Consider the following 26515-nt stretch of genomic DNA (forward strand, 5'->3'; position numbering starts at 1 on the left):
AACTTAAAACTATTCTAATAAAAATACCAGCAGGTTTTTTTTTTCCTGGAGGTTGGTAGTAAAAGTTGATTTTAAAGCTTTTAAGGAAAAACAAACAAGCAGGAGGGAATGCTCAAAAAAACCCTGAAAAATAAAATATAAAATGTAAAGAAAGCCTTTATACTTAAAATAGGGAGGTACCTGAAGAAGCAAATCTATCAGAGCAGATCAGAAAGTCCAGAAATAATTTTTTTTTAAAGATTTTATTTATTTATTTGACAGCACAAGCAGGGAGAGCAGGAGAGGGAGAAGCAGGCTCCCTGCTGAGCCCAGAGCCCAGCTCAGGGCTTGATCACAGGACACTGTGAAGGCAGATGCTTAACTGACTGAGCCACCCAGATGCCCCCAGAAATAGATTTATGTGCAAATACAAACTTAATAAGGATGAAGGTGGCATTTCAACTCAGTGGGGGAAAGATAGGCTTTCTAATAACTGGACAGCTATTTGGAGAAAGATAAATTTGGAACTGTAGCTAATACTATGTATACTTGGACGAGTTCCAAACTTGATGAGAAAGTAAAACATTAGACCATGCTAATACTAGGAGAAAGCATGTCTGAATTATTTTCTAATAAGAGAGTATTAGGGGAATAACTATGGCTTGAAACCTAGAATCAGTAAGAAAAAAGATTGGTGAATTAAGTTACATGAAAAAACTTTGGCATAGAAAAGAAAGCATCGAAAGGGAAGTCAAGTTCTTTTCCTCAGCAGAGCCACAACGGTAGTGCTAGTCTCTCTCAGCTATCCAACTCGATTCTTTTTTTTTTTTTAAAGAATTTAAATATTTCCATAGGTACAACAAAATTAACAAGTAAAGCACTCCTACAGTAAATATTATCTAACTCCAGTCTTGTCACCACGGCGATACTTGCACTTTGCTGCCACCATAACTGAGCAGATGATACTTGGTGACATCCTCAAGGGCCACAACAGCTGGGTGACCCAGATCACCACCACTCCCCAGTTCCTGGTCATGATACTCTCCATCTCTTGAGATAAGACCATCATCATGTGGAAGCTGACCAGGGATAAGACTGATCATGGCATCCCACAGCATGCCCTTTTGGGTCATTCCCACTTTGTTAGTGATGTGGTCGTTTCCTGAGGTGTCCACTTTGCCTTCTCAGGCTCCTGGGATGGACTCCTTCATCTCCGGGATCTCACAACAGGTACCACGGTACCACCACATGCAGATTTGTAGGCCACACCAAGGATGTGCTGAGTATGGCCTTCAACAACCAACAAGTTGTCAGTAGCCCCTGAGATAAAACCATCAAACTATGGATTGTATGCAAATATACTGTCCATTATGAGAGCCGTGCGGAGTGGATGTCTTGTGTCTGCTTTCCATCCAGTAGCAGCAATCCCATTATTATCTGCTGAGGCTGGGACAAGCTGGTCAAGGTACGGAAGCTGCCACACTGTAAGCTGAAGACTAATCACATTGGCCACATCAGCTATCTGAACTCTGTGACTGTCCCTCTGTGCTTCTGGAGACAAGAATGGCCAAGCCATGCTGTGGGATCTCAATGAAGGCAAACACCTTTATATGCTGGATGGTGGGGATATCATCAATGCCCTGTGCTTCAGTCCTAACCAATACTGTCTCTGCATTGCCACGGGCCCCAGCATCAAGATCTGGGACTTGGGAGGCAAGAACATTATCTTGTAGTAAGAAGTGAAGTAGGAAGTTATTGATACCAGCCGCAAGGTAGAGCCCCCTTGTATACCTCTCTGGCCTGGTCTGCTGATGGCCTCTGTTTGCCAGCCACATAGAAAACCTGGTGCCAAAGGTAGCAGGTGACCATGGGCACCCCCTAGAAATATATGGCAGAATTTTAGAAACGAAACATTGGTTTTCTGACGTTAAAAAACAAGCAAAGGCCACCTGGGTGGCTCAGTTGGGCAATTGCCTTTGGCTCAGGTCATGATCCTGGAGTCCTGGGATCAAGTCCTGAGTCAGGCTCCCTGCTCCATGGTGAGTCTGCTTCTCCCTCTGACCTCCCCTCATGCTCTGTCTCACTCTGTCTCTCTCTTTTCTTAGATGAATAAATAAAATATTTCTAAAAAATAAAAAACAAAATTAAAAGGGAAGTAAAAGACATAATAAACTGATAAATATTTGCTACTTAGAACATGAAAGACTAACCTCCCTAATATAGAGAAAGCTCCAAAAAGAAAAATTAAAAGACTTAATAGCCTGATAAATTGACAAAAATATAAATTCATTTAGTTTACAGGAAAAGAAATAGAATTTACATTTAAACATATAAAAGTAGGGGCGCCTGGGTGGCTCAGTGGGTTAAGCCACTGCCTTCGGCTCAGGTCATGATCTCAGAGTCCTGGGATCAAGTCCCGCGTCGGGCTCTCTGCTCGGCAGGGAGCCTGCTTCCTCTTCTCTCTGTGCCTGCCTCTCTGCCTGCTTGTCATCTCTCTCTGTCAAATAAATAAATAAAATCTAAAAAAAAAAAAAAAAAAAAAAATAAATAAACATATAAAAGTAGTTCAGCCTCACTTATAAAAAAGAAATACAAATTAAAATTACATTGAGACACCACCTCTCATCTATCAGGTGGATAAATATCCAAAAGTTTGCATAATTTTTTGTCAAGGCTCTAGGTAAAACAGGCAGAACATTGCCGACAGAAATGAGAATGATTCTATTTCTGCAGAACGAATGTTGACAGTATCTAGCGTAATTAATTGTGCATTTATCTTTGATTAAGGAGTCCTAGTTCTAGAAATATTTATATCCTGAAGATGAACTGGCAAAAATGTAAAAGAATATATCGATAAGGTCATTCTTTGTGGCTTTATTTGTTACAGCCAAAAATTGGAAAGATCACAAATGTCCATCAGAAAGGGAGTTCTGTGCAGTCCTAAAAAGAAGAAGTTGGGGGAAGAGAGGTGACATTAGGAAGATAGCAGAAAAGGAGGCCCTAAATTCTCTTTCCTTCACTAAGGACAGAACTTTAACACAGCAAACTGACAAAATAGATTTGCAGAAATCCTGAAACTAGTTCAGAGTTTCCTGCATTCCAGGCTAGTAGGAAGCCAACTATGTGGAGGCTTGGTAGGAAATGTTTGACACTTCATAACTCTATCATTAGAGCCACTCCCACCCCCACCCCTGCACAGGGTGGAATGTTTGGGAGGAAAACCCCAACTCCCACATTATCCTTAAAGAGGGAAAGGAGTTGAGCATACCACCAACAGACTTTTGGAAGGTACTGCCTGAGAGAGAGTGTCTTGCTTGCTTGTATCCAAGTACTGACAAACAGGATGCCTGGTTGGGCATCCCTGAGAACAACGTCCTGCATTAGAGTCTGCAGTACCCCCAACAGACACTAGATGGAACCCCAGGACTGGATTTACTACAGCCTAGCTTGCTGTACTATTCCAGACACATAAAAGCTCCTGAGTAGAAGCCAGGAAACCTCTCCAAACAGGACAGATTACTTGTAAAAAAAAAAAAAAAAAAAAAAAGCACATAGAGGACACATACCAAGAAAAGATTTTTGAGGCCCCCAGAATCTCTAGCCAGGCTGAGTAGAGAAAGTCATTCTTGTATGAAACCAGACCATAAAGTCTCGAGAGTTGGTTGATTCTTCGGATGCCAAAATCCCAAAAACAAAAAATAAGACATGTGAAGAAACAGCCAACTGCAACACATTTAAAGAAGTAACTTAGATCTCTAGAAACCAAATCCTAAAAAGAAGGAGATATGAATTGCCAGATAAAGAATTAAAAATTACCATCATAAGGATACCTAATTAACTAAAAAGAAAGCATAGAGAGCGCCTGGGTGGCCCAGTGGGTTAAGCCGCTGCCTTAGACTCAGGTCATGGTCTCAGAGTCCTGGGATCGAGACCCGCATCAGGCTCTCTGCTCAGCAGGGAGCCTGCTTCCTGCTCTCTCTCTCTCTGCCTGCCTCTGTCTACTTGTGATCTCTGTCTGTCAAATAAACAAATAAAATCTTTTTTTAAAAAAAAAGAAAGCATAGATAGACAAATGGGCAAAATTAGGAATATGATGCACGAACAAAATGAGAATATGAACGAAGAGGTAGAAACTAGGAAGAAGAGCCAAGAAGAAATTATGAAACTGAAGAATAACAGTACTAAATTGAAAAATTACTGGTAGGACTTAGTGAATTTGACCAGACTGAAGATAGAGTCAGTGAACTTGAACACAGGACTTAACAAAAATTACTAAAGCAGATAAGCCAAAAATGAAAAGTGAAGAGAGCCAAAGGGATTGATGGACAAGAACAACAACCTACAGATATGGGAGTTTAGAAAGCAAAGAAAGAAAGGAGCAGAGAACCTGTTGAAGAAATAATGGCCAAAACATTCTCAACTTTGAGAAAAGAAATGGACATACAAATTCAGGAAACTTAATTAGGATAAATCTAAAGAGGCATACAATGAGACACATCATAATTAAACTGTCACATGTCACATATGACGTGAGAATCTTGAAAGTAAGAGGAAAGTAACTTGTCACATGCCATGATAACCACAAAGAAAATGTCTGTAGAATATACACAAAGGGAAATGAGAAGTGAATCAAAACATGTCACCACAGAAAAATCAATGAAACACAAAGCAAGAGAGGAAAAGAGGAACAAAAAGCTTTAAGACTGAAAACAATGAATAGGAATAGCAGTCCTTCATACCAGTAATTACTTTAAATGTAAACAGATTAAACATACCTATTAAAAGACAAAGGCTGACTGAGGGGATTAAAAAAATAGCATGGGGTAGCTGGGTGACTCAGTTGGTCAAATGTCTGACTCTTGATTGAGGCTCAGGTCATGATCTCAGAGTTGTGAGATTGAGGCCCACATCCAGCTCTGTGGAGCCTGCTTAAGATTCTTTCCCTCTCCCTCTGCCCCTTGCCCCATTAAAAAAAAAAAAAAAAAGAGAGAGAGAGAACATGATCCAGTTTTGTTCTGCCTGTAAGAGATGGACTTTAGATCCAAATATACACAAACTAAAAGTGAAAAGGTGAGAAAAGATACTCTATATAAACAGGAATCTAGAGATTGAAGTGGCCATACTTACATCACACAAAATAGGTATGTCAAACAAAATAGACTTTAAGACAAAAACTGCCACAAGAGACAAAGAAGAATATTGTACCTTGTTTTCAGTTACAGATAGAGCAACCAAGTAGAGGTTCCATAAGAAAAGAATAGTCTTGAACAATACTGTAAACCAACTGGACTTTACAGAATATGTATACCACTCTATCCAAGAACAGCAGAATACACATTCTTCTCTAGCAAACATGGAACAATATGCCAGATAGACTACATGTTAGGTAACAACAAAAGTTCTAACAAATTTTAGAAGATTTAAATTATACAAAATATCTTCTCTGATCAAAATGGAATGAAATTGGAAATAAGTAGAACAACATGAAAATCTAAAATTATGTGGAACTTAACATATTCTTTAACAATCAGTGGGTCAAAGAAGAAATTAAAAAGGAATTTAGAAAATGTCTGGAGACAAATGAAAACAAAACACAACATATCAAAACTTAGAGGACATAGTGAAAGCAGTACTAAGAGGGAAGTTCATAGTGATAAATAACCTACATTTTTAAAATCTCAGGATGGTCACATGACTTTATTTTATCTCATTTTAATTTTGTGAAGCAAAAAAAAAAAAAAACCCTCAAATCAACAACCTGACTTTATACATTAAGGAACTTGAAAAAGAAAACTAAAAAACTAGAAAGTTAGCAGAAAGAAGGAAATAGTAAAGTTTGGAGCAGAGATAAATGACACCGAGAATAGAAAAACAATAGAAAACAACACAACCGAGACTTGATTCTCTTGAGAAGATCAACAACACTGATAAACCCTTAGCTAGACAAACTCTTAGGAAAAAAAGACTCAAATATCTAAAGTTAACAGTGAGAGAGGAGACTTACAACTGATATTGCAAAAATAAGAAATATAAGGAACTACAGTGAACAGTTATTTGCCAACAATTGGAAACTTAGAAGAAATAGATGTATTTCTAGAAACATCCAACCTACTAAGACTGAATCATGAAGAAGCAAAAAGCTCTGAACAAACCTATAGAGAGGAGCCGGTAATTAAAGAATTAAGGCACTAATTAAATACTTTTCAACAGCAACAACAACAAAAAAAGCACAGAACCAGATGAATTTACTGGTGAGTTCTACCGAACATTTAGAGAAGAATTGACACCAATTCTTTTTTCAAACTCTTCCAAAGAATTAAAGAGGAGAAAAGACTCCCAGTCATTCTATGAGGCAGGAGTGACCCAGGTACTGAAACCAGACAAAAACATGACAGGAAAAGAAAACAATAGACCAAGAAATACCTGGGTGGCTTAATCAGTTAAGCATCTGCCTTCGGCTCAAGTCATGATCCCAGGGACCTGGGATTGAGTCCTGCAAATGCGGTCCTTGCTCAGCAGGGACCCTGCTTCTCTCTCTGCCTGCTGCTTCCCCTACTTGTGCTCTCTCTCTGTCTCTAACAAGTAAATAAATAAAATCTTTAAGAAAAAAACCGCTATAGACCAATATTCGTCTTGAATATTGACTAAAATTAAAGTCCTGAACAAAATATTAGGCAAAATGAATTCAACAGCACATTAAAAAGGGATCTTGCTTCATGACCAAGTGGAATTTACACTTGGAATGCAAGGATGGTTCAACATACAAAAATCAATTGATGTTATATGCCAAATGGAAAGTGAATGAAAAAATACATGATCATCTCAATCAACTCAGAAAAATCATGTGACAAAATTCAACAGCAATGAAATGGTAAAACACTTAACACACTAAGAAGGAAACTACCTCAATGTAGTAAAAGCCATATATGAAAACCCACAGTTAACATCATATTCAGTGGGGAAAGACTCAGAAGTTTTCTTCCAAGATCAAGAACAAAGCAGGCATGCCCAATTTCATCACCACTGTTAACCATAGTACTGAAAATCCTAACCAGAGCCATCAGACAAGAAAAAGAAAGGCATACAAATTGAAAAAGAAATTAAAGTTTCCTGTTCACACATAACATGTTCTTATATGTAGAAAACTCTAAAGATTCCATTAAATAGCTGTAGGACTAATAAAAGAACAAAGTTGCAAAATATAAAATCTACACTCAAAACTCCGTTGTGTTTCTATATACTAACAATGACTAATCTAAAATAAATTTAGAAAATAATCCCATTTACTACAGCACTGAAAATGATAAAATACTTAATAATATTAACTTCACCAAGGAAGTGAAAGACTTGTATACTGAAAACTATAAAACATTGCTAAAGGAAATCAAACAAGGTATGAAGAATAAAGGGAAAGATTTCTCTTGTTTATGGATCTTAGAACTTAATATTGTTTAAATGTACATTTCTGATCTACATTTGTGATCTACAGGTCCAATGCAATCACTATCAAAATCCCAATAACCTTTTTTTTGCATAAAAAAATTCCTAAAATTTGTATGGAATCTCAAAGGATGATGAATAGCCAATATAATCTTGAGAAAGAAGGAAGCCTCACACTTCCTGATTTCAAAACATACTACAAAGCAACAGCAATTCAGATAGTGTGGTCCTGGCATAAAAATAGGCCAATGGAACAAATAGCCTGGGAATAAACCATATGTATATAGCCAAATGATTTTTGACAAGAGTGCCAAGACTATACAATGGGGAAAATGCAGTCTGTCTTTACCAAATGGTTTTAAGAAAACTGGATACCTGTATGCAAAAGAATAAAGTTGGACCCTTACCTTATAACCACAAGCAAACATTAACTCAAAATGGATTAAAGACCTAAATATATTATCTAAAACTCTTAAACTTCTAGATGAAAACTTAAAGGGAAAGCTTCAGGACATTGGATTTAGCAGTTATTTCTTGGCTATGAACCCAAAGGACAGAGCACAAATTAAAAAATAGACAAATGAGACTTAAAAACTATTGGTGCCTCGTGAGAAACAACAGCAGAGTAAAATGGCATCCTGTGGAATGGGAGCAAATAATTATAAATTATATAATCTGATAGGGGTTAATATGCAGAATATATAAGGAAAATGTACAACTCAAGCAACAGTAACAACAAACAAATAATCTGATGATAAAGCAGGCAAAAGATTTGAATAGACATTTCTCCAAAGAATATATACAACTGACCAATAAGCATAAGAGGAGATGCTCAAATAGCACTAATCATTCGTGAAATCCAAATTACTCATTCTCATTCATCAGGATGGCCATTATCAAAAGAACAGATAATACATATTCATGAGGATGTGGAGCATTTGGAACTTTTGTGCAGTATTTGTAGGCATGGCATGGTACAACCATTATGGAAAATATGGATGTTCTTCACAAAGTAAAAAATAGATTTACCAGCAATCCCGCTTCTGGATATACATCTCAAAGAACTCAAAGCAGGATCTCAAAGAGATGTGCACATACCTGTATTCATTGTAGCATTTGCAAGAGATAAGAGGTGGAAGTAACCCAGATAGATGTCCATCAGCAGATGAATGGATTAACAGAAACGTATATACATACAGTGGAATATTAGGCAGTCTTTAAAAAGAAGGAAGTGCTGTCACATGATAAAACATAGGTGAATTGTAACATTTTGCTAAGCAAAATGAGCCAGTCCAAAAGAGACAAGTACTATATGATATGTCCATTCAGATGAAATAGATAAAGTAGTCGGAATTACAGAAACAGAAAGTAGAAAGGTGGTTGACAAGGGCCAGAGCAGAGAGGAGGAGAAATTAGTGTTTAATGGGTATGGAATTCCACTGTTACAGCACGAAAAAGTTCTAGAGATCTTTTGCACAACAGTGTTAATACTGCTGTTACTAAGAAACAGGTCAAGACAAACTTAACATTAAACTTAATGTTATCTATCATTTAAAAAAAATAATAATAGGGAAGACCTCTATATGGTAATATGTGATTGTCAAGATATATTTTTTTAAAAACACTTGAGGGATGCCAGGGTGGCTGAGTCAGTTGAGTATCTGACTCCTGGTCTCAGCTCATGTCTTGATCTTGGGGTCCTGAGTTCAAGCCCTGCTTTGGGCTTCACACTAGGCATGGAGCCTACTTAGAAAAGAAAAGAAAAAAAAAGCAACGCCTTGATGATGCACCACATGCCACCTTTTATAGAAGCAGGAGAAGAGATACATATATAACATGCATGTTTTCCTATAAATTTCCAAAAGAAACTCTAAAAGAATGAACCAAAAGTAAGTGTGTTTACCTCTTGGCAAAGGGATTAGAAGTGAAACTTCAAATATATACATATGTGTGTGTGTGTGTGTATTTTAATATACTTTTGGCTTTAGAATCATTGACATTTTTAGCCTTTAAAAAAAATAAAAGTAGGGAGGAGGATGGGTGAAAGAGGTAAAGGGGATTAAGAGTACACTTATCACCAGCACTGAATAATATATGGAATTTTCTAATCACTATATTGTATACCTGGAACTGCTATAACACAGTATATTAATTAACTGGAATTAAAATACTTTTTTTTTTAATACAATTAAAAGTGGGGACAGCTGGGTGGCTCAGTCAGTTACTCGGCTGCTTTTGGCTCAGGTCATGATCTCAGGGTCCTGGGATTGAGCCCCACTGAGCAGGAAGCCAGTTTCTCCCTCTCCCTCTGGCTGCTGCTTGCCCTGCTTGTGCGCGCATGCTGTCTCTCTTCTGACAAATAAATAAAAATCTTTAAAAAAAAATACAATTAAAAGTAAACATAAATCTTTAAAGGTGGAAATCATATTGTTTTTTCAACTCTGAATCACTTACTCATTCTTACTCTTTTTTTTTTCCTCCACTTCTTTTCACTTGGCTGCCAAAAGAAAAAATCACAGTCCCTCTTGGTTCTTCAGTTTTAATATTAATTGTTAAGTTGTGTGTAATTAATTTCAAACTCTCTTCCCACTAGCTATAGCCTGCACGTAAGTGACTCTGTTCTCTTGCTTAATTAATCCTTGGAAAACATGATCCCCCCCCCCATCTCAGCAACTAAGTATTTTCATGTAGTCATCCAGTGTAATGTAGCAATTAGTAATCTACCTTGAGATACTCAGTAAAAGGTCTGTTCTCAGAGTGGTATTTTAAAAGTTTGATTTGTATAAACAATTTAATAAGGGTCTTTTTGCCTTTGTTTTGTATTTCCATGTTTGGTTTACTTCTCACAAACAGTGACTTTGGAAGTTCTCTTTGAAGATGGGCCCATAATGGTAACTAGGGGTAGGAATTTGCTTCTATTCAAGTTTTGATAATACCAGTCAGCTCTCAGATGGTGGAAAACATTTACATTGTTATTACTGCTCCTCTTTTCCTGAGCTTTTAAATTTCTTTTTGTGGTCCAGGCTTCCTATTCACCCTGAGGGTCAGCTTTTCCTAAACGTCAGACCTCTCCTATAGGCAGAGGTGCTTTGTGAGAGCTAGCAAAGCCATGTTGATGACTTCATTGGAGGAAATACTGTAGTGTGGCTAAGAGCATTTGCTATGGAGTCCATCCAAGTGCCTGGGTTCAAGTTCTGTTCTCACCAGTTAGCTCTATGGTGCCTTAGCCTCTCTATGCCTTAGTTTTTCAGCTTTAGAGTGGGGTTAACAGTGATGCTTACCTCATAATTTGTTATGTATAGATTAAGTGGGTTAAGATATATAAAGTCTAGCACAAATTGGCAAAAAATTGGGAAGCATTGTGTGTTAATTGCTTGCCTCCCTTCTGTCCCAAAAGGAATGCTTTTGGAAAGCAGGCACCATTCACTTAAAAGGTTTCTCACATGCCCCTTTTTCTTCCCCCGTATTTAACTGCCTCATTCTTTCATTATCAAGTGAGGGAAAAGAGACAGAGAGAAAGGAGGGAAAGAATAAAGGAAATATATAAGAATAAAAGAAATATAGTATGTTGGTGACTGCTTCCATCATTTAAGAGGTAAGATGAGTTGCTGCATATTAACAGTGCCCTTTGCTACTTGTCTCTGCCCTCATTACTGGATAACAGGTTCTTCACAGGAACACACACATCTAGAGGCAAACCTCTTTTTCTATAGGGTGAGGAAATGTTATGGTTTGAATACCGCACAGAAATCGAATCAGTCACAAGTATACCATTTTTTAACTTTCACCAGACAGAGAGTTTAGCCCAAATTCCTAATAACCTTGTTGAACCTAGAGATTAATCAGCACTTTGGTTCCAGTCCTTTTGCATTTTTCTTGCTGACCTCAAGTCGTTTTTGTTCTGAGTTAAAATTTGTGATCACTGAACCTATGTGAATGATAATTAATTTGATTTTGATAATGGTTATAAATATTTCCTGCCGTCTTATCTGGTTTTTCTAAACAAGATCCTGTGTCTTCACTTCTAAACTGTTTGCAAAATGCAGATTTCCTTAAAGAACTTTATCTCCTGCTTTTGTCTATCCTCCAGCTGCTGCTTTCAAATGGGTTACTGAAGGAGTGGGGAGGTTCTTCCAGGTCTCATGATCTTTTCAATACAAATGTCACCATATGTAATACAAATAATGTGAATTTATTCCTGCCCCATCTTCTGAAAACTGTGTACTTTGTGGAGCTTTTTGCCCGTTTCCTTCATTGATCCCCTTGTCTCTTTCCAGTTCCCTGCCTCTTGACAGGGTATCAGTGTGAATTTGCATTCATTTTTTTTTTTTTATCTACACCCTTGTTCTTTATGGATATATAATAAATGATTTAATAATTTTTTTCTTATATAGCTGGTCTGATTTTAGTTTCTATTCATGAGAATAAAGAAAGGAGCTTTTATTAAGATAATAAATTGCAAATCAAGAATTGGTAACAATGATTGCTCCTGCCTGAGTTTAATTCTTTCTCATCTGTACTTGAATAGAGGATAAGATACTTTTGCTTCTTTTTATTAGAAATTCTTTGGGGAGGGGCAGGTGGGTGGCTCAGTCAATTAAGCATCTGCCTCTAGCTCAGGTCATGATCCCAGTGTCCTGGAATCAAGTCTCGCATCTGGCTCCTGACTTGGTGGGAGCCTGCTTCTTCCCTCTCCCTTTGCCTGCTGCTCCTCCTGCTTCTGCTCTCTGTTTCTTGCTATCTCACAATCTCTCTCTCTGTCAAATAAATCTTCAACAAAAAATTATTTGGGGGTGTAACTAAATTGAGGGGACCCCTGTTGTTTTTCTATTTAGCTATTACTTTGAAGGGTTGAAAGTCACATCAAACAAGGACTATTCTATAATCTTAAAATCCTCCAGAGTGTTTGAAATTCTTAAATAGATTATATATTCAGCAGACATGTGCCAAGTGCTTATATATTCCAAGTACTATGCTGGGCACTGAGACTAAAAAGAACATGACACGATCTCTGACTCTGGAGGACTTAATCATGATGAGACGCTGTAGTGGAGAGAACTTTAGCATTGGAATCAGCACATCCAACTCTGCCTCTTCCTAGTATGTAACAAAGAGCAAGTTGTCTTGATGTCCCTAGAAGGTTTTCTCTTATGCACAATGAGGGAGCTGGCCTTAATATCTCTTAAAATCTTGCCTATATCTGACATTCTGTCATTTCGGAATGGAATGTTTCTCTTAAGGTTACTTAAGGCTGATGTGAGGATCAAATAAGAAAAAAATTATGAAAACACTTTAAACACTATTAAGTGTTGTCTAAACAAAGACATTACTAATTACTTACTAACATGACATTACTTACTAATGCTTTTGGTCCAAAGACCAGATTTATTAGGTGTTATAACTAAGTTCCAGAAGTTTAAAGAAAGGGTGACCTTTTCGTGACTTTGGCTCTGAGTTAGGGGTATTTTAGGGTATCCAGTTATCACCATTATTGACTAAAGTAGGTACTGTGTGCATTGATTTTAAACCGTAGGTTTTGAAACCTAGCATAATTATAAGGTAAACCACAGTTCCTGTGGTATGGAGTTATCTCTTCTGTATTAGCCCCACTTGGGGCTTGATCTCACAACTCTGAGATTATGACCTGAGCCAAAATCAAGAGTCAGAGGCTTAACCGAATGAAGCACCCAGGCAGCCCTGCATTATGATTCTTGAAATTCTGTGTTAATAGGTGATTGTTCATCACTATGAAATAATCATATTTATGCAAATATGACTGCTTATTTACAGCTTGCCCTAGGACTACTGTGTCTAAATGTAAAGTATATTTCAACTTTGGGTCCGTTTTCTTTGGCTTTTTGTCCACTAAACATTTTCAAGTGAATGACATATACCAGACCTTCAAAGTTTATGGGTTCTTTAAAAAGTACACCTATATTTTTCTAGGTTCATAGATTGTAAGAACCCTTGATAATATGCAGAAGGACTGAGCCCATAAGCCAATTCAAAAAGTTGAATCAGTGATTATGTTTTAATTATTATTGTAGATGTTTATTCTCAGATCTAAGTAATAGTTTCAGCTCTGAAATTTTTTATTGCCTAGCATTACGATTATCACTAGTCTGTTCTTCAGAAGTTTTCATAATGTATCCCTTTTCTTTTGTTTGGCTTGTTTATCATTACTGCTAGATAATTTACAGTTGAAATGGTGAGACTCTTTCACTAAAAGCTGCTTCTCAAGTGAAATTTGAATATATTTTCATTTGCAAAGTTACTGGCAATAAAGAGTAGTAACTATTGCTTATTTAATCCGTTAGCATTTAAGCCTACATTAAGTTTATGTTTATGACTATATGATTATACATTTAATTTACCTTCAGCTTTTGAAGAATTAAACCATTACCCTGTTTTACTGGTAAACTCATATACCGAATGACTCATGCCTTTTATATATGCTAGGAAAATGGTGTTTCAATGTTAAAGTTAGAATTGAGTTAGTCAACCAGCAGTGAACCTCTAATTGTTTCCAAATGCTTACTTTTTGGGTTTGGATGCAGCTCTGAGTGTTAGCTAAGTCAGGAATTTGCTAAGCTTGCTTGTCTTTTCCCCCATATCCTTTCATTATGGGTAGATAGATGCATGCTAAAATCTGTTTTATGATTTCCCATTACGATAGTTAATCAGAAAAATATGGACACAAACTCCTGAGCTAAACACAATTTTAAAAGGCAAAAATAAAATTTCTGCAGGTTTCTTTTACATTTTATGATCTTTGAAATTGTTATAGAAATTGACCTTTGTTCTAAATTGCTATATCACCATGCGATTTAGCAAGCACCTTTCTTTTTCCACCACAGTTTCATGACCTACTTACAGATACAGCTGAAATCCTTAAATAATTTCAGAATTACTGTTGGACAAAATTAGTGTGACACATCAGTGTGCTTTGGTGAAATGCTGTTGAATGTAAACATTTTATTAAAATTCCACTGAAGCAGGCAACCATTTTGAATTTTATAATAACATCAAAAGCAGTAAATACCTCATTGACACTTACCTAAAAAAAAGTTATTATTAATTCCTTATATCAATTATGATAATTTTATTTAGTTATTTTAAAATTAATTTTATTAAAATGTTCATTTGCATTATGTTTTTTTGGTTTTTTTTGAGACAGAGCACATGTGCTTGCTCACACTAGGGGCGGGGGTAGGGGTAGAGGGAAAGAATCTTTTTTTTTTTTTTTTTAAAGTTTTTTTATTTATTTGTTTGACAGAGAGAGATCCCAAGTAGGCAGAGAGGCGAGCAGAGAAAGAGGAAGGGAAGCAGGCTCCCTGCAGAGCAGGGAGCCCGATGTAGGACTAGATCCCAGGACCCTGAGATCATGACCTGAGCCAAAGACAGCGGCTTAACCCACTGAGCCACCCAGGCGCCCGAGGGAAAGAATCTTAAGCAGACTCCCTGTACTTGCTGAGCGTGGAGCCATAGACGAACTTGATCTCACCACCTTGAGATCATGACCTGAGCCAAAATCAAGAGTCAGAGGCTTAACCAACTAAGCCTATCAGGATTATGCATTATAGTTCTTGAACTGAGTGTTAAAATGAGTGATCTCTAAATTCCCTATTACTTTTAATAGTTTGTTATCTGTGGGGACGCCTGGGTGGCTCAGTTGGTTGGGCAGCTGCCTTCGGCTCAGGTCATGATCCCAGGGGCCTGGGATCGAGTCCCGCATCGGGCTCCTTGCTCGGCGGGGAGCCTGCTTCTCCCTCTGCCTCTGCCTGCCTCTTTGTCTGCCTGTGCTCACTTGCTCTCTCTCCCTCTGTCTCTTACAAATAAATAAATAAAAATATTTTAAAAAAATAGTTTGTTATCTGTGATCATGGAAATTCTTCATCAGTTCTACAATCTTCAAACTAAGGGCCACATGTGAAAACAAATTTTATGGAAAAAGAGAAAATATTAGGGTCTTTCTTTCTTTCTTTTTAACTGATGTGGTAGTTAGGAGCAGCTGGCTTTGGGAGGCAACATACATGAAATAGAGACTAAAAATTTGAACAAAGATTTGGATAAATTTGTAGATGGTTCTGGGTGACTTTTTTTTTCCTGGGTGACTTATTAAAGACAGTATTAGAGGGGCGCCGGGTGGCTCAGGTCATGGTCTCAGGGACCTGGGATCGAGTTCCGGGGACTCTCTGCTTAGCAGGGACTCTCTGCTTCTCCCTCTCCCTCTGCCTGCCTCTCTGCCTACTTGTCATCTCTCTCTCTCTCTCTCTGCCAAATAAATAAATTAAATCTTTAAAAAAAAGAGAGAGAGAGTGTGTATTAGAGTGTACTTAACATTTGAAAGCCAATCTCTTCAGGGATTATTATAGCTTGGACTCAGTCGTCTCTTTATTGTGTTTTAAATCACACATAAATTAGAAAAATAAGACTATATGCCTAGGGTACTCTAAAACATCAAGTATTTTAAGATTGTTTGCAAAAAGATGTTTCACACCTGTTGCTTAGTATCATTGTTCATATTGTATGCCTTCTGCTATAGTAGAGCTGGGTTCTTTTCCAGTTTTCCCAACTCTTATTTATTTTTGTAGATTTAAAAGTAAGTTTACAACATAGTAATAAAGAAAACTGTCGCGAGAAGTTCATGGGAAATGAAAATGGGTAGAGGCATCGTGTCTAGTTGTTTGGCATTCATATGTGCGTTCTTCCAAATGGTAGGCCCTAAATAAGTGTTTGTTGCCTGATTTCCAGTCACCTGTCTATAGGCTTTTTCAAAACTTGTTAATCCTTTTGAAGTAGTTATTGTATATTATTTATCTTTTTATTTTCAGTGCCTAGCACGTGCTTGGCAAATGGTAGGCATATAATAAATGTTTGTTGACTTTAACTTTTCAAAATTGAAGTTAGAGCCAAAAGACTCTGTCTTATTATTCTGGCTCTCCTCACTAGCTGTGTCCTTAGGCAAGTTCCTTTGGTGTTCTAGACCTTCATTTGCAACTCAAGAGTTGGGTTCCATCTGGTTCTAGAAAATCTGATGCCAAGCAGAGTATACAGTAGTGCTTAATAATTGCTTATTCTTAGCAGTTGCTTAATAAAAATTCATTTATAGGATTACCTAATTAACGATGGAGTAAGTCAATTTGCCACGTATATCTCAAGTATCTCAAGTGGTTTCTAATCGAGTGCATTTTGCACCTCAGATATCTTTAGGCATTATTTGCAGTTCCTTGGGATAAAGATTGAAGAAAAAATGCTCAAACAAGTGAAATTTTTCTATGTGCCTTCTAGAGAAAGCATTAAAAAAAAAACTTTTTTATTCTCAAACTTTTTTCTTATTCTAGGAGGACCATTTTGGTGCCTTACTTTCTGAATAATAGTAAGGAAAGTGGGAAAACATAAAAATTATAAGGTATATAAAAATACTCCTGACTTTTTCCCTAAAAATGAAGGAGAGAGGAAAGAAAAATGTCATAATGGTTGAATTGTACCTTATCAGTCTACCATCTTGTTTTTCTTTGCCTTTTTTATAAACCCAGGGCATCCTCACCTGTATAATAATGGCACAGTAGGTAGAAACAGACACTGCTCTTCAGGTTAGTTGAAGGAATAACCATATTCTTTTACTGTCAAAATCCTTAACTCCACTTCAGTTGCTCTCTGTCTAACATTACCATAGGTATCAGATTTTGATTTTCTTTTTTCTTTTTTTTTTTTTTTTTTTAAATAGGAGCACAGAGAGGACATTTCATACAGTTTGGAAAACAGTTTGGGATCAGGAAGTACACCCTAGAAGGGGTGACACTTGAGATTTTAAAGAAGGAATAGAAGCCAGACTACAGGGCAGTTTAGGGACATTCTAGACAGAGGTAACAACATGAGCAAAGGATGAAAGGAGGAACAGCCAAAAGTAAAGTCCAGGTATGTTTATTTAGAGGGCTGAAAATGTGAAGCAAGGACTGATAGAAGGTGAAGCTAGGTGGGGCAGATCTAAAAATATATCATGTTAAAGAGTTTACATTTAATCCCCAAGTCATGGAGGAGCTTTCAAGGGATTTTTTTTTTAATGGGGAAGGGACAGGATCAGGTAACTGATTTTAGATAAATTAATCTAATAGTTTTATAAAGAATGGTTGTATTAGTTATCTAAGGATGCATAACAAATTATACAAAAACCTAGTACCTAAAATAACAGGCATTATCTTATAGTCTACTTTGCTTCAGAAACCTGGTCATATCCAGTGGGGCTGTCTGGCTCAGGGTCATTTACAAGGTGGCAGTCAAGGTGTCAACCAGGGCTACAGTTATTCCAAGGTTCATTTGGGGTAGAGTCTATTTCTAAGCTCCCTGAAGTGATTGTTGAAAGTATTCAGTTCGTTCTATACTATTGGACTGAGGGTCTCCGTTCCTCTCCAGAGGCATCACTTGGTGCCCTGTCACTTGGGCCTCTCAATAGAACAGCTTACAGCATGACAGCCATGAGTGAAGAAGTGAGAGGGCAAGAGAGCAGGGGAACAAGACAGAAGGCGGAGTCTTTTCATCTAATTTTAGAAGTCCCATCTTGTCACTTTTGCTGTACTTTATTCATTAGCAACAAGTCACTAGGTCCAGCCCACACTTAAGAGAAGAGTAGGGGATTACACAAGAACATGAATATTAGGGAAACATGGACTGTTGGGATCCGTCTTCGAAGCCGACTATCACAGTGGACTTGAAATAAGACTAGAGATAAAAATGACCCACTTAGTGCTTGCTTCGGCAGCACATATACTAAAAAATGGCGCACTTAGGAGGCTATTATAATAATCCAAGTGAAGATATGGAGATTATTGTAGACATGTGTAGTAGAATGAAGGGGAGGGAATGGAGACAGGAAATATGTAGGGTGTTAAATCATGAGAACTTGGTGATTTAGAGCATGGAGGTTTTAAGGGAGAAGGAGGAATTAAGGGTGGTATCTAATTATTTTTAGCTCTTAATCTGACTAAAGAATATTTTCGCTTGAATATGACTTAACCTCCTCTCTACATTGATAATTTCATTTTCACTATTGCCATCCCCTCCATACATTTTGCCTTTTGGGCTTGTCCTTGATGTTGCTTTACTATTTCTTTACTATATCCAATTAGACACTGGTTGTTTCTCTCAGTATCTGTTTAATTTTCCTAGTTGTCTCTGTTCCTGTCTTACTCTCATTATCCAAGTACTTCTCACTGTGCACATAAAGTGTGGGAATGGACTTGTCAGTGCTTCCCTGTGGCTATTTCCTATCTTTAATCTAGATTCTAAAACATCTAATATTTATAAATCTGTCATTGATTTAACCAACCAGTTTTTACCGTGGGCCCACTTTGTGACCGGCATTTTACTAGGCATCCTTGGGAATATAATTATAAACAAGACAAACATTGTCTCTGTTCTCATTGTCTTTGTTCTTATAATGTCTTCTCTTCCTTTCCACCTCTCAGAAATATCACTAATTTGGGGGGTACCTGGCTGGCTCAGTTAGAGGAGCATGTGACTCTTGATCTTGGGGTCCTGGGTTAAAGCCCCATGTTGGGTGTGTGTTTGCTTAAATAAAAATAAAACTTAAAAAAGAAATATCACTAATTTTTAAGGTACGTCTCAACTTCTGCCTTTCTTAAAATGTATGTTTGTTCCTTTTATCTCTATCTCCTACAGCTCTAATTAGGAGGGTTTTTACTTCGGGAAGTTTGAGATTCTCCACGTTTGAAAGAGAGCACTGGTTTAAGCTGTTAAGTGTAATGAAGCTGTCTGACCTCTCAGTCTGCTTCAAGCAGTAGAGCAGGGCATTGCCACCCTGATTCAGTGGAATCGTGTGGAGAGCTGTTTAAAAACAGATGCCTTGGCCTTCCCTCAGATATTTTATGTCAGAAATGAAAACAAATAAGACTGTACTAAGGTGAACCTGGTGTCTAGATAAGAGAACTATTGCACTGCGTCACCGTTATCATTATACGTTACTTGTTTCTGTGCACTTAATCATCCAAATAGCTTAAAATAGTAATTTCCAAATACTGGTGGAGGACTAGCTACACCAGTACAGATGGATGTTTGGGCCCCATCGCTAAAGGTGTTGATACACTAGATCTGTGGTTATATCCAGGCTTCTGTATTTTTTGAATAATGAAAGAAGACTGATACATAATTGGGTTGTAAAAATATTAGATGAATAGACTAATGTACCATATTAATTTTTTGTATATCCCTTTACAATATATATTTTGTATATATCCTGTTCAAATATATACGTGTAAATATATAATAAGCAATAAGGACCAGTCAGCCATGATGTACCTTATAGATTACTTTGGAAGCTTCTGGCCAATTGAAATTGTATTTTAAATAGTAGTTGAATGACTGCTGTGTTTAGATTTTTAGATGCTCCAATACTATTCAGTAGTATAGTTTAGTGTTTCATACATTGGTGTATTTTGGTCTAGCTATTTTATTTTATTTGAGATTTTATTTATTTATTTGACAGAGGGAGAGGGAACACAAGCAGGGGGAGTGGGAGGGTTAGAAGCAGGCTTCCCGCTGAGCAGGGAGCCTGATGCTGGGCCTGATCCCAGGACCTTGGGATCATGACCTGAGCAAAAGGCAGATGCTTAAATGACTGAGCCACCCAGGCACCCCTAGCTCTTTTATTTTAGATAATAACTTACTGATCATATGAAAAATTTATAACAACTAGATTCTTTTTCCTCATATTATTCTGATAAATCTTGTTATGTTCTATTATAGAAGCATTATATGACTACTTTCTTGCAGAATAGGACTATCAGAATGTGGCTTTAATAATTTTTTTTTTTTACTTTTGTTTAGTGTTATTCCTCTTTTAAGAGAGTCTGTTGGAATATTAATGCAGAGAACTCCTCCGGTGTTGGAAAATACTCTGCCTCAGTGCTATCAGAGGGTAAGTTTCAAAGCTTCCAAACCATTAGATTTTATGTTGTTTTCAAGCTGTTAGGGTTTTTAACTTTTACAAATATGGGTAGCATATGCGTATAATTTAGTGTTTCTTCCAAGATTGAATGCTAACCATGAATGCCATTTGTACAAACCAGAATAAAATCATTGGAAAATACTGAACTTCAGTAAAGAAAATGTGGCAGAGATTGTCCTCATTTAGAATTTGAGCAGTTCTTCTAAAATACGGATATGAATAGCAGATAATGTAAGCATTTATTCAACATATTTTTTGAGCTCCTACTTAGTGCCAGGTATTCTAATAAGGTACTAAGTAAATAAGCGTAAACAAGACAAAAGAGTGTCTGTGTTCAAAAAGGTTGTGGTTTAGTGGGGAAAAACAGGCACTAAACAATAAATTGGTAAATAAGAAAATATCTTTGATAGTTACTATAAGAGAAATAAACAAAGTGATGTGGTAGACAGGGATGATCACATTAGGTTGACTAAGGAAGTTATACTCAAGGAAATTGAAACCCTGATGACAAGAAGGAGCCAGCCTTGTGAAAATCTGGAGAAGAGTGTTTCATGTTTCAGACCAAGGAACTCTTTAGGCTAATGTGGGAGTTCTACAACTGGAACTAGTTTAGAGTTGTGAAGACCAGAAGAAAAGGCCACTGTGGCTAAAGCATAGTCAATAAAGGGATGAGTGGCTGGAAAGACTGGAGAGAGTGGTAGGGCCCAGATCATTCAGAGATTTGGGTCTTATTTAGAGGTTTAGTTTTAATCTTAATCCAGGGGAAAGTATGACAAAGTTTTTAGGCGGGAAGAGTGTCATAAAACTTGTGTTTTTAAAAGATTATTCTGCTTGCTATTTGGAGAACAGATTCTAGAGAGAATGATAGCAAAGAAAACCAGTTATGAGGTTCTTGTCATCTAAGTGGGGAAAAATGGTGATTAGGACTACTGAGGGAACAATGAAGATGGAGATAAGGACACATTTGGAATACATTTTTGGAGATGGATTCTGTTAGTGAAGGGGAGAAAAAGTGGTGACTCTCAAAGAGGTAGATGCTGGTACCATTTGTTAAGATTCAGGCTGTGTTGATACAGGTTTGAGGATGGAAGCTCTCTCCAGATCAAGAGTTCTATTCTGGATACGTTAAAATTGAAATGCCTTCTATACTCTTACAGGAAATGTCAGTGAAGTAGTTGAATATGCAAATCTGGTGTTTTAGGGGAAAGATTGGGACTAGGTAGAGTTTTGAGTCATTGATATATGAATAATATTTAAAATATTGGGGTTATGTGAGATTTCCTTGGGAGAATTCAGCTCTTTTTAGCTTTACTTTTAGCTCCAGGTTTACAGCACAGGTGGTGGAAAGCCAGGAAAGGGAGTGGTTAGGAAGGGAGCTGGAAACCGAAGAGGTGGTCTCTCAGAACTGAAGAAGGAAGCATTGATGCCCTTTCTGTGGGGCGAGCAAGGTAGGAAGAGAAGTGATCATTGATCGGCATCAAGAACAGCACTAATAACTTGATGAGACCAGTTTCAGAGGCGTTTGGAAAGGAGACCTTGATTTGAGTAGATTAGGTGAAAATGAGTTGGGGAAGTAGAGATAGTAGCTACAGACAACTCTTTTAAGAAGTATGGCTGTTAAAGGGAGCAAAAAAATGAGTTGACAGCCTGAGTATGGATATAGTATTATGGCAGGGGCTGTTTGTTTGTTTTTAAAATAGGATATGCTGGAATAGTGCTGTCCCATGGAACTTTCCCCAGTAATGGAAATATTATATAATCTGCAATGCCCAGTATGGAAATCACAAGCAAAATGTGGCTGCATACATAAGGTGTATGGGTAGCACAATTGATTTTTAATGTAGTTTCATTCTCCTGTATTTAGATAGCTACGGGTGTCTGGTGATTTCCGTATTACACAGTGCAGTTCTGGAGCATGTTTGTTGATAACGGGCCATCCTAGAGGAAGAAATCAATGATATGGTAGTGAAGGTGACCACTGCAGGAATGAAGTTCTTGAGAAGATGAAAAGTATTGAACCACGGGCACCTGCGTGGCTCAGTCAGTTAAGAGTCAGACTCTTGATTGGCTGAGGTCATGATCTCAGGGTGGTGGGCTCAAGCCCTGCATGGAGCCCTGTATTCTCTCTCTCTCTGTCTAAAGAAGAAAAAAAAGGTAGAACCAGAAACATTATGGAGGAATTCAGTGTAGAGGGGAGCCAGCGCTACCGTACCCCTAGAAGGGAGGCAGAAAGTGCTGACAGAGATGAGGGTCAAATGGTGGATTTGGTGGTACCAAGATAAGGGATTTTTATGTCCTTCTATTTTATCATTTATAAGGCAGTGTCATCAAACAGATTGGAATGCCAGAGGAGGGGCGCCTGGGTGGCTCAGTTGGTTAAGTGTCCACCTTCAGGCCAGGGCGTGATCCCAGGGTCCTGGGATTAAACCCTGTGTTAAGCTCTCAGTAGTGGGAAGCCTGCCTCTCCCTCTTGCTCTGCCTCTTCCCCTGCTTGTGCTCTCTCAGTCAAATAAATAAAATTAAAAAAAAAAAAAAAAAGGTAGGGTGTGCCTGGGTGGCTCAGTCTTAAGTGTCTGCCTTTGGCTCAGGTCATGATCTTAGGGTCCTGTGATCAAGCCCTGCATAGGACTCCTTGCTTAGCAAGAAGCCTATTTCTCCTTCTTCCTCTCCCTCTGCCTGCTGCTCTGCCTGCTTATGTTCTGCCAAATAAATAAATCTTGAAAGAAGGAAAGGAAATGAAGGGAAAAGGGAAAGGGGAGGGAGAGAGAGAGAAAGAAAGAGGAAGAAGGAAAAAGAAAGTATGAAAGGTGTTTTTTTAGATATGGAAAATGAAGTGTTACTCATTTGACATTTGTGGTTATCATTTTAAGGGAGGGTAGGCATCATAACTGTGGAAGAGAAAGGGTCAGTTTATTGAATAATGCTTACTATAAGCTGGCCCCTGAACGAACTGTTCTACATATATGGTTTCTGGTCTTCACCATATTTATATAGGCTAAGTTTTATCTTCCTTTCCATAGATAAAATCGAGGTTAAGAGAATTTAAGTAACTTATCCAAGGTCACAAATGCTAGTGGCTGAGCCAGAATTCTAGTTCATATCTGTCTGATTCCCAAGCTCATGCCCTTTCTGTCATACCACACTGTCCAAGTAGGAAAAGCATCTGTGACTACGCTTTCCCCATATTATTTAACTTGAAGCAGAGTATATAGGAGCATTCCTCAGTCTTAGCTACAAGAGCACTTGCACTCTTAGAGGTAGAGGAGATCTATTCAGTCGGTTGTTTTATTCACAGTAGACCATCCCGTGAGGATGCCATTTGGAAACATGTAGAGTGATATCAGGTTCAAGCCACTGTGTCATCAGAGTCGTGAAAGAGGAAGAAAAAGTCCACCTTGACCACTTTTCCCAGTAAAAGCAGTTTTTAAAAAGGCCATTGTTAGTATTTTCTCAAATTTCCTACCAACTGTTTTGGAGTTTATAGAAAATAATGCCTACATTAATCAAATTCTGAAAAAAAAATAAATATTTTTGATAGCTCTAAAGTCAACTTGTTCTTAATTAACATCCCAAATAGGTTACTTAAAAATCAGAGAATCTCAGAATTGAAAAAGATCTTATCTTTTTGGTAATAGGCATCCTAACAGGTGTGAGATGGTATTTCATTGTGGTTTTTGATTTGCATTTCCCTGATGATTAGTGAGTTAAGCACGTTTTACTCTTGGCCATCTGTATGTCTTCTCTGGAAAAATGTCTGTTCCCATCCTCTGTCCATTTTTTAATCAGATTGGTTTTTTTGCTATTGAGTTGTATGAGTTCTTTTTATATTTTGGATATTAACCATTAACTTTTGAATTTTTTTTTTTACCTCTTCAATTTTTAATGGTCCTTTCACATTTTCTATTTTTCTTATATTATGGCATTTCTTTTTTTTTAATTATAGCATTTTCTATATTTCCAGAAACATCCATTTTGTCTAGATTTTCAAAATTGTGTGTTTATTGTGTGTGTGTATCTTATACACATATACTGTCTCCTTAAAATTACCCTTCTTAAAAGTACTCTAAGGAGTGAGTTTCTAAGTCTTTAAACACACACAATCTACTAAGCACTTACTTGGGCCAGACACTGTTTTAGATGGTAAGGATACAAAACATTAAAAAATACACATAACCCTGCCTTTTTTAGCTTAAGTTCTGCTGGAGAGACAGACAGTAAAAAAATATAAATAATATAAATGAATAATACAGTGTGTGATATTATGCTCCAAAAAGTAAAACATGGCAAAGAAACATAAAAATGAAAACATTATTATTTTATATAGAGTAATAGAAGACCAAGAGTACAGGAGCTACAGTAGCTTACTGAGAAGATGACATCTGAGTAAAAACCCAGACAAAATGAACCCAGTAGAAATGTGGAAGGAAGGTACACTTCAGGCAAAGGGCATAGCAAGTTCCTTGCACCAGGAGTATGCGAAACTTTCCAGCCAATGGTGAGGAGGCTGATTTAGCTGAGAAAGAGAGAGCATGGGGATGCCTACTTGGAGAGGAGGTGATTAGGTAACAAGCGGGCCATGTGACATGGGCCCATATAAGTCATTGTGAAAGCTTTGATTTTAATTCAGAGTAAGGTGGGAAGCCATTGGAGGATTTTGAACAGAGGCAGGATCTGACCTAAGGTAATAGGATCGCACGTGGGATATAGTGATGAGAATAGGTGGAAAAGGTGCAAGGCCAGAAATAGACCAGTTATTATAATACTATATTTTTACACTTCTACTATTATAATAATTCACACTAGGGATAATGTCAGCTATGCTGATAACAGTAGAGACGGTGGGAGGTGTTTGGATTCCACTTAGTGGCAGCGCTCTGTATATTCACAAGCTACACATTCATCTTGTATTCCCTTTTATGGTTTTTAAAAGTGGTTGTAGTTTTATTTTTTCATTCTGCTTTTTCTGTTTTGGTTTTATTTTATTTTATTTTTTTAAGATTTTATTTACTTATTTGTTAGAGAGAGAGAGAGAGTACAGGCAGACAGAGTGGCAGGCAGAGGCAGAGGGAGAAGCAGGCTTTCCACAGAGCAAGGAGCCCGATATGGGACTTGATCCCAGGACACTGGGATCATGACCTGAGCCGAAGGCAGCCGCTTAACCGACTGGGCCACCCAGGCATCCCTCTGTTTTGTTTTTAAACCTCCATCAAAGTTTGTCTTGCCAGTGGTTGTCAGCCTTAGGCTGTGGAAACCTTAAGGAGCCATTGGAAAAACTGAGAGATGTCCTTCTTCTTTTTGTTGTAACACGATTCAGAGAAAAGTATATATTGGCATTTAGCTCCCTCGGGGCTTGGAGATACAAAGGGTCCCATAGTTTCTGACACAGGGAAGAACCGTCCTGTCCTAAATCTGCCTCTTTTGAGAAACACTGACTTCTCTATTTTCAGTAATCTTTCAAAGAACTAGTTTTTTGATATTGTGATTTCTAATAGTTCCTAAGTCTCTAGACCATTAATTTCTGTCCTTTATTTCCTTCCTTACTATTTCCTTGAATTTACTTTGTTCTTCTAGTTTCTAAATGCAAATGAGTTTATGCCTGTTTTCTGATCAATGTACTTGAAAGTCTAAATTTTTGTCTAGGTGCTCTCTCAGCTGTGCCCTGCAGATTTTGGCATGTGATCATTCACATTTCCCAAACACCTGCCATGGCACATAAAGAGTACTCAATAAGTATTTGTTAACTAATTCAAATAATCTCTGACTCCTCCTTTGAGCTAGAGAATAGAATCCATGTTTACTGATACGTCGTATAATAACAGTGTTACAGTTAATAATCTAAATAGCAGTTTACTGGGGCGCCTGGGTGACTCAGTGGGTTAAAACCTCCGCCTTCAGCTCAGGTCATGATCCCAGGGTCCTGGGATGGAGCCCCACGTGGGGCTCTCTGCTCGGCGGGGAGCCTGCTTCCTCCTTCCTCTCTCTCTGCCTGCCTCTCTGCCTACTTGTGATCTGTCTGTCAAATAAATAAATAAAATCTTTAAATAAATAGTTTACTGAACTGTTGACTAATAAAAATAATAAAACAATAAAATAATAATAAAACAGCATACCTAATAAAACAAGGGGGCC

At 37.6% G+C, this 26515-nt stretch overlaps 1 protein-coding gene and 1 pseudogene across 2 annotated transcripts in view; both read left to right on the forward strand.

Annotated features, from left to right (window-relative positions):
- Positions 1 to 26515, forward strand: part of SLC30A7 (solute carrier family 30 member 7) — an 88367-nt gene that overhangs the window by 46292 nt on the left and 15560 nt on the right. For both annotated transcript variants that reach the window (XM_059375521.1, XM_059375522.1), the window contains exon 9: positions 20266 to 20356. In XM_059375521.1, coding sequence (XP_059231504.1) covers positions 20266 to 20356 — 91 coding nt within the window. The remainder of the gene's footprint in view (positions 1 to 20265; positions 20357 to 26515) is intronic.
- LOC132001195 (small ribosomal subunit protein RACK1-like) lies at positions 809 to 6696 on the forward strand (annotated as a pseudogene).

Source organism: Mustela nigripes, chromosome 14 (genome assembly GCF_022355385.1).
Source record: "Mustela nigripes isolate SB6536 chromosome 14, MUSNIG.SB6536, whole genome shotgun sequence".
In the NCBI taxonomy this organism is placed as follows: domain Eukaryota; kingdom Metazoa; phylum Chordata; class Mammalia; order Carnivora; family Mustelidae; genus Mustela; species Mustela nigripes.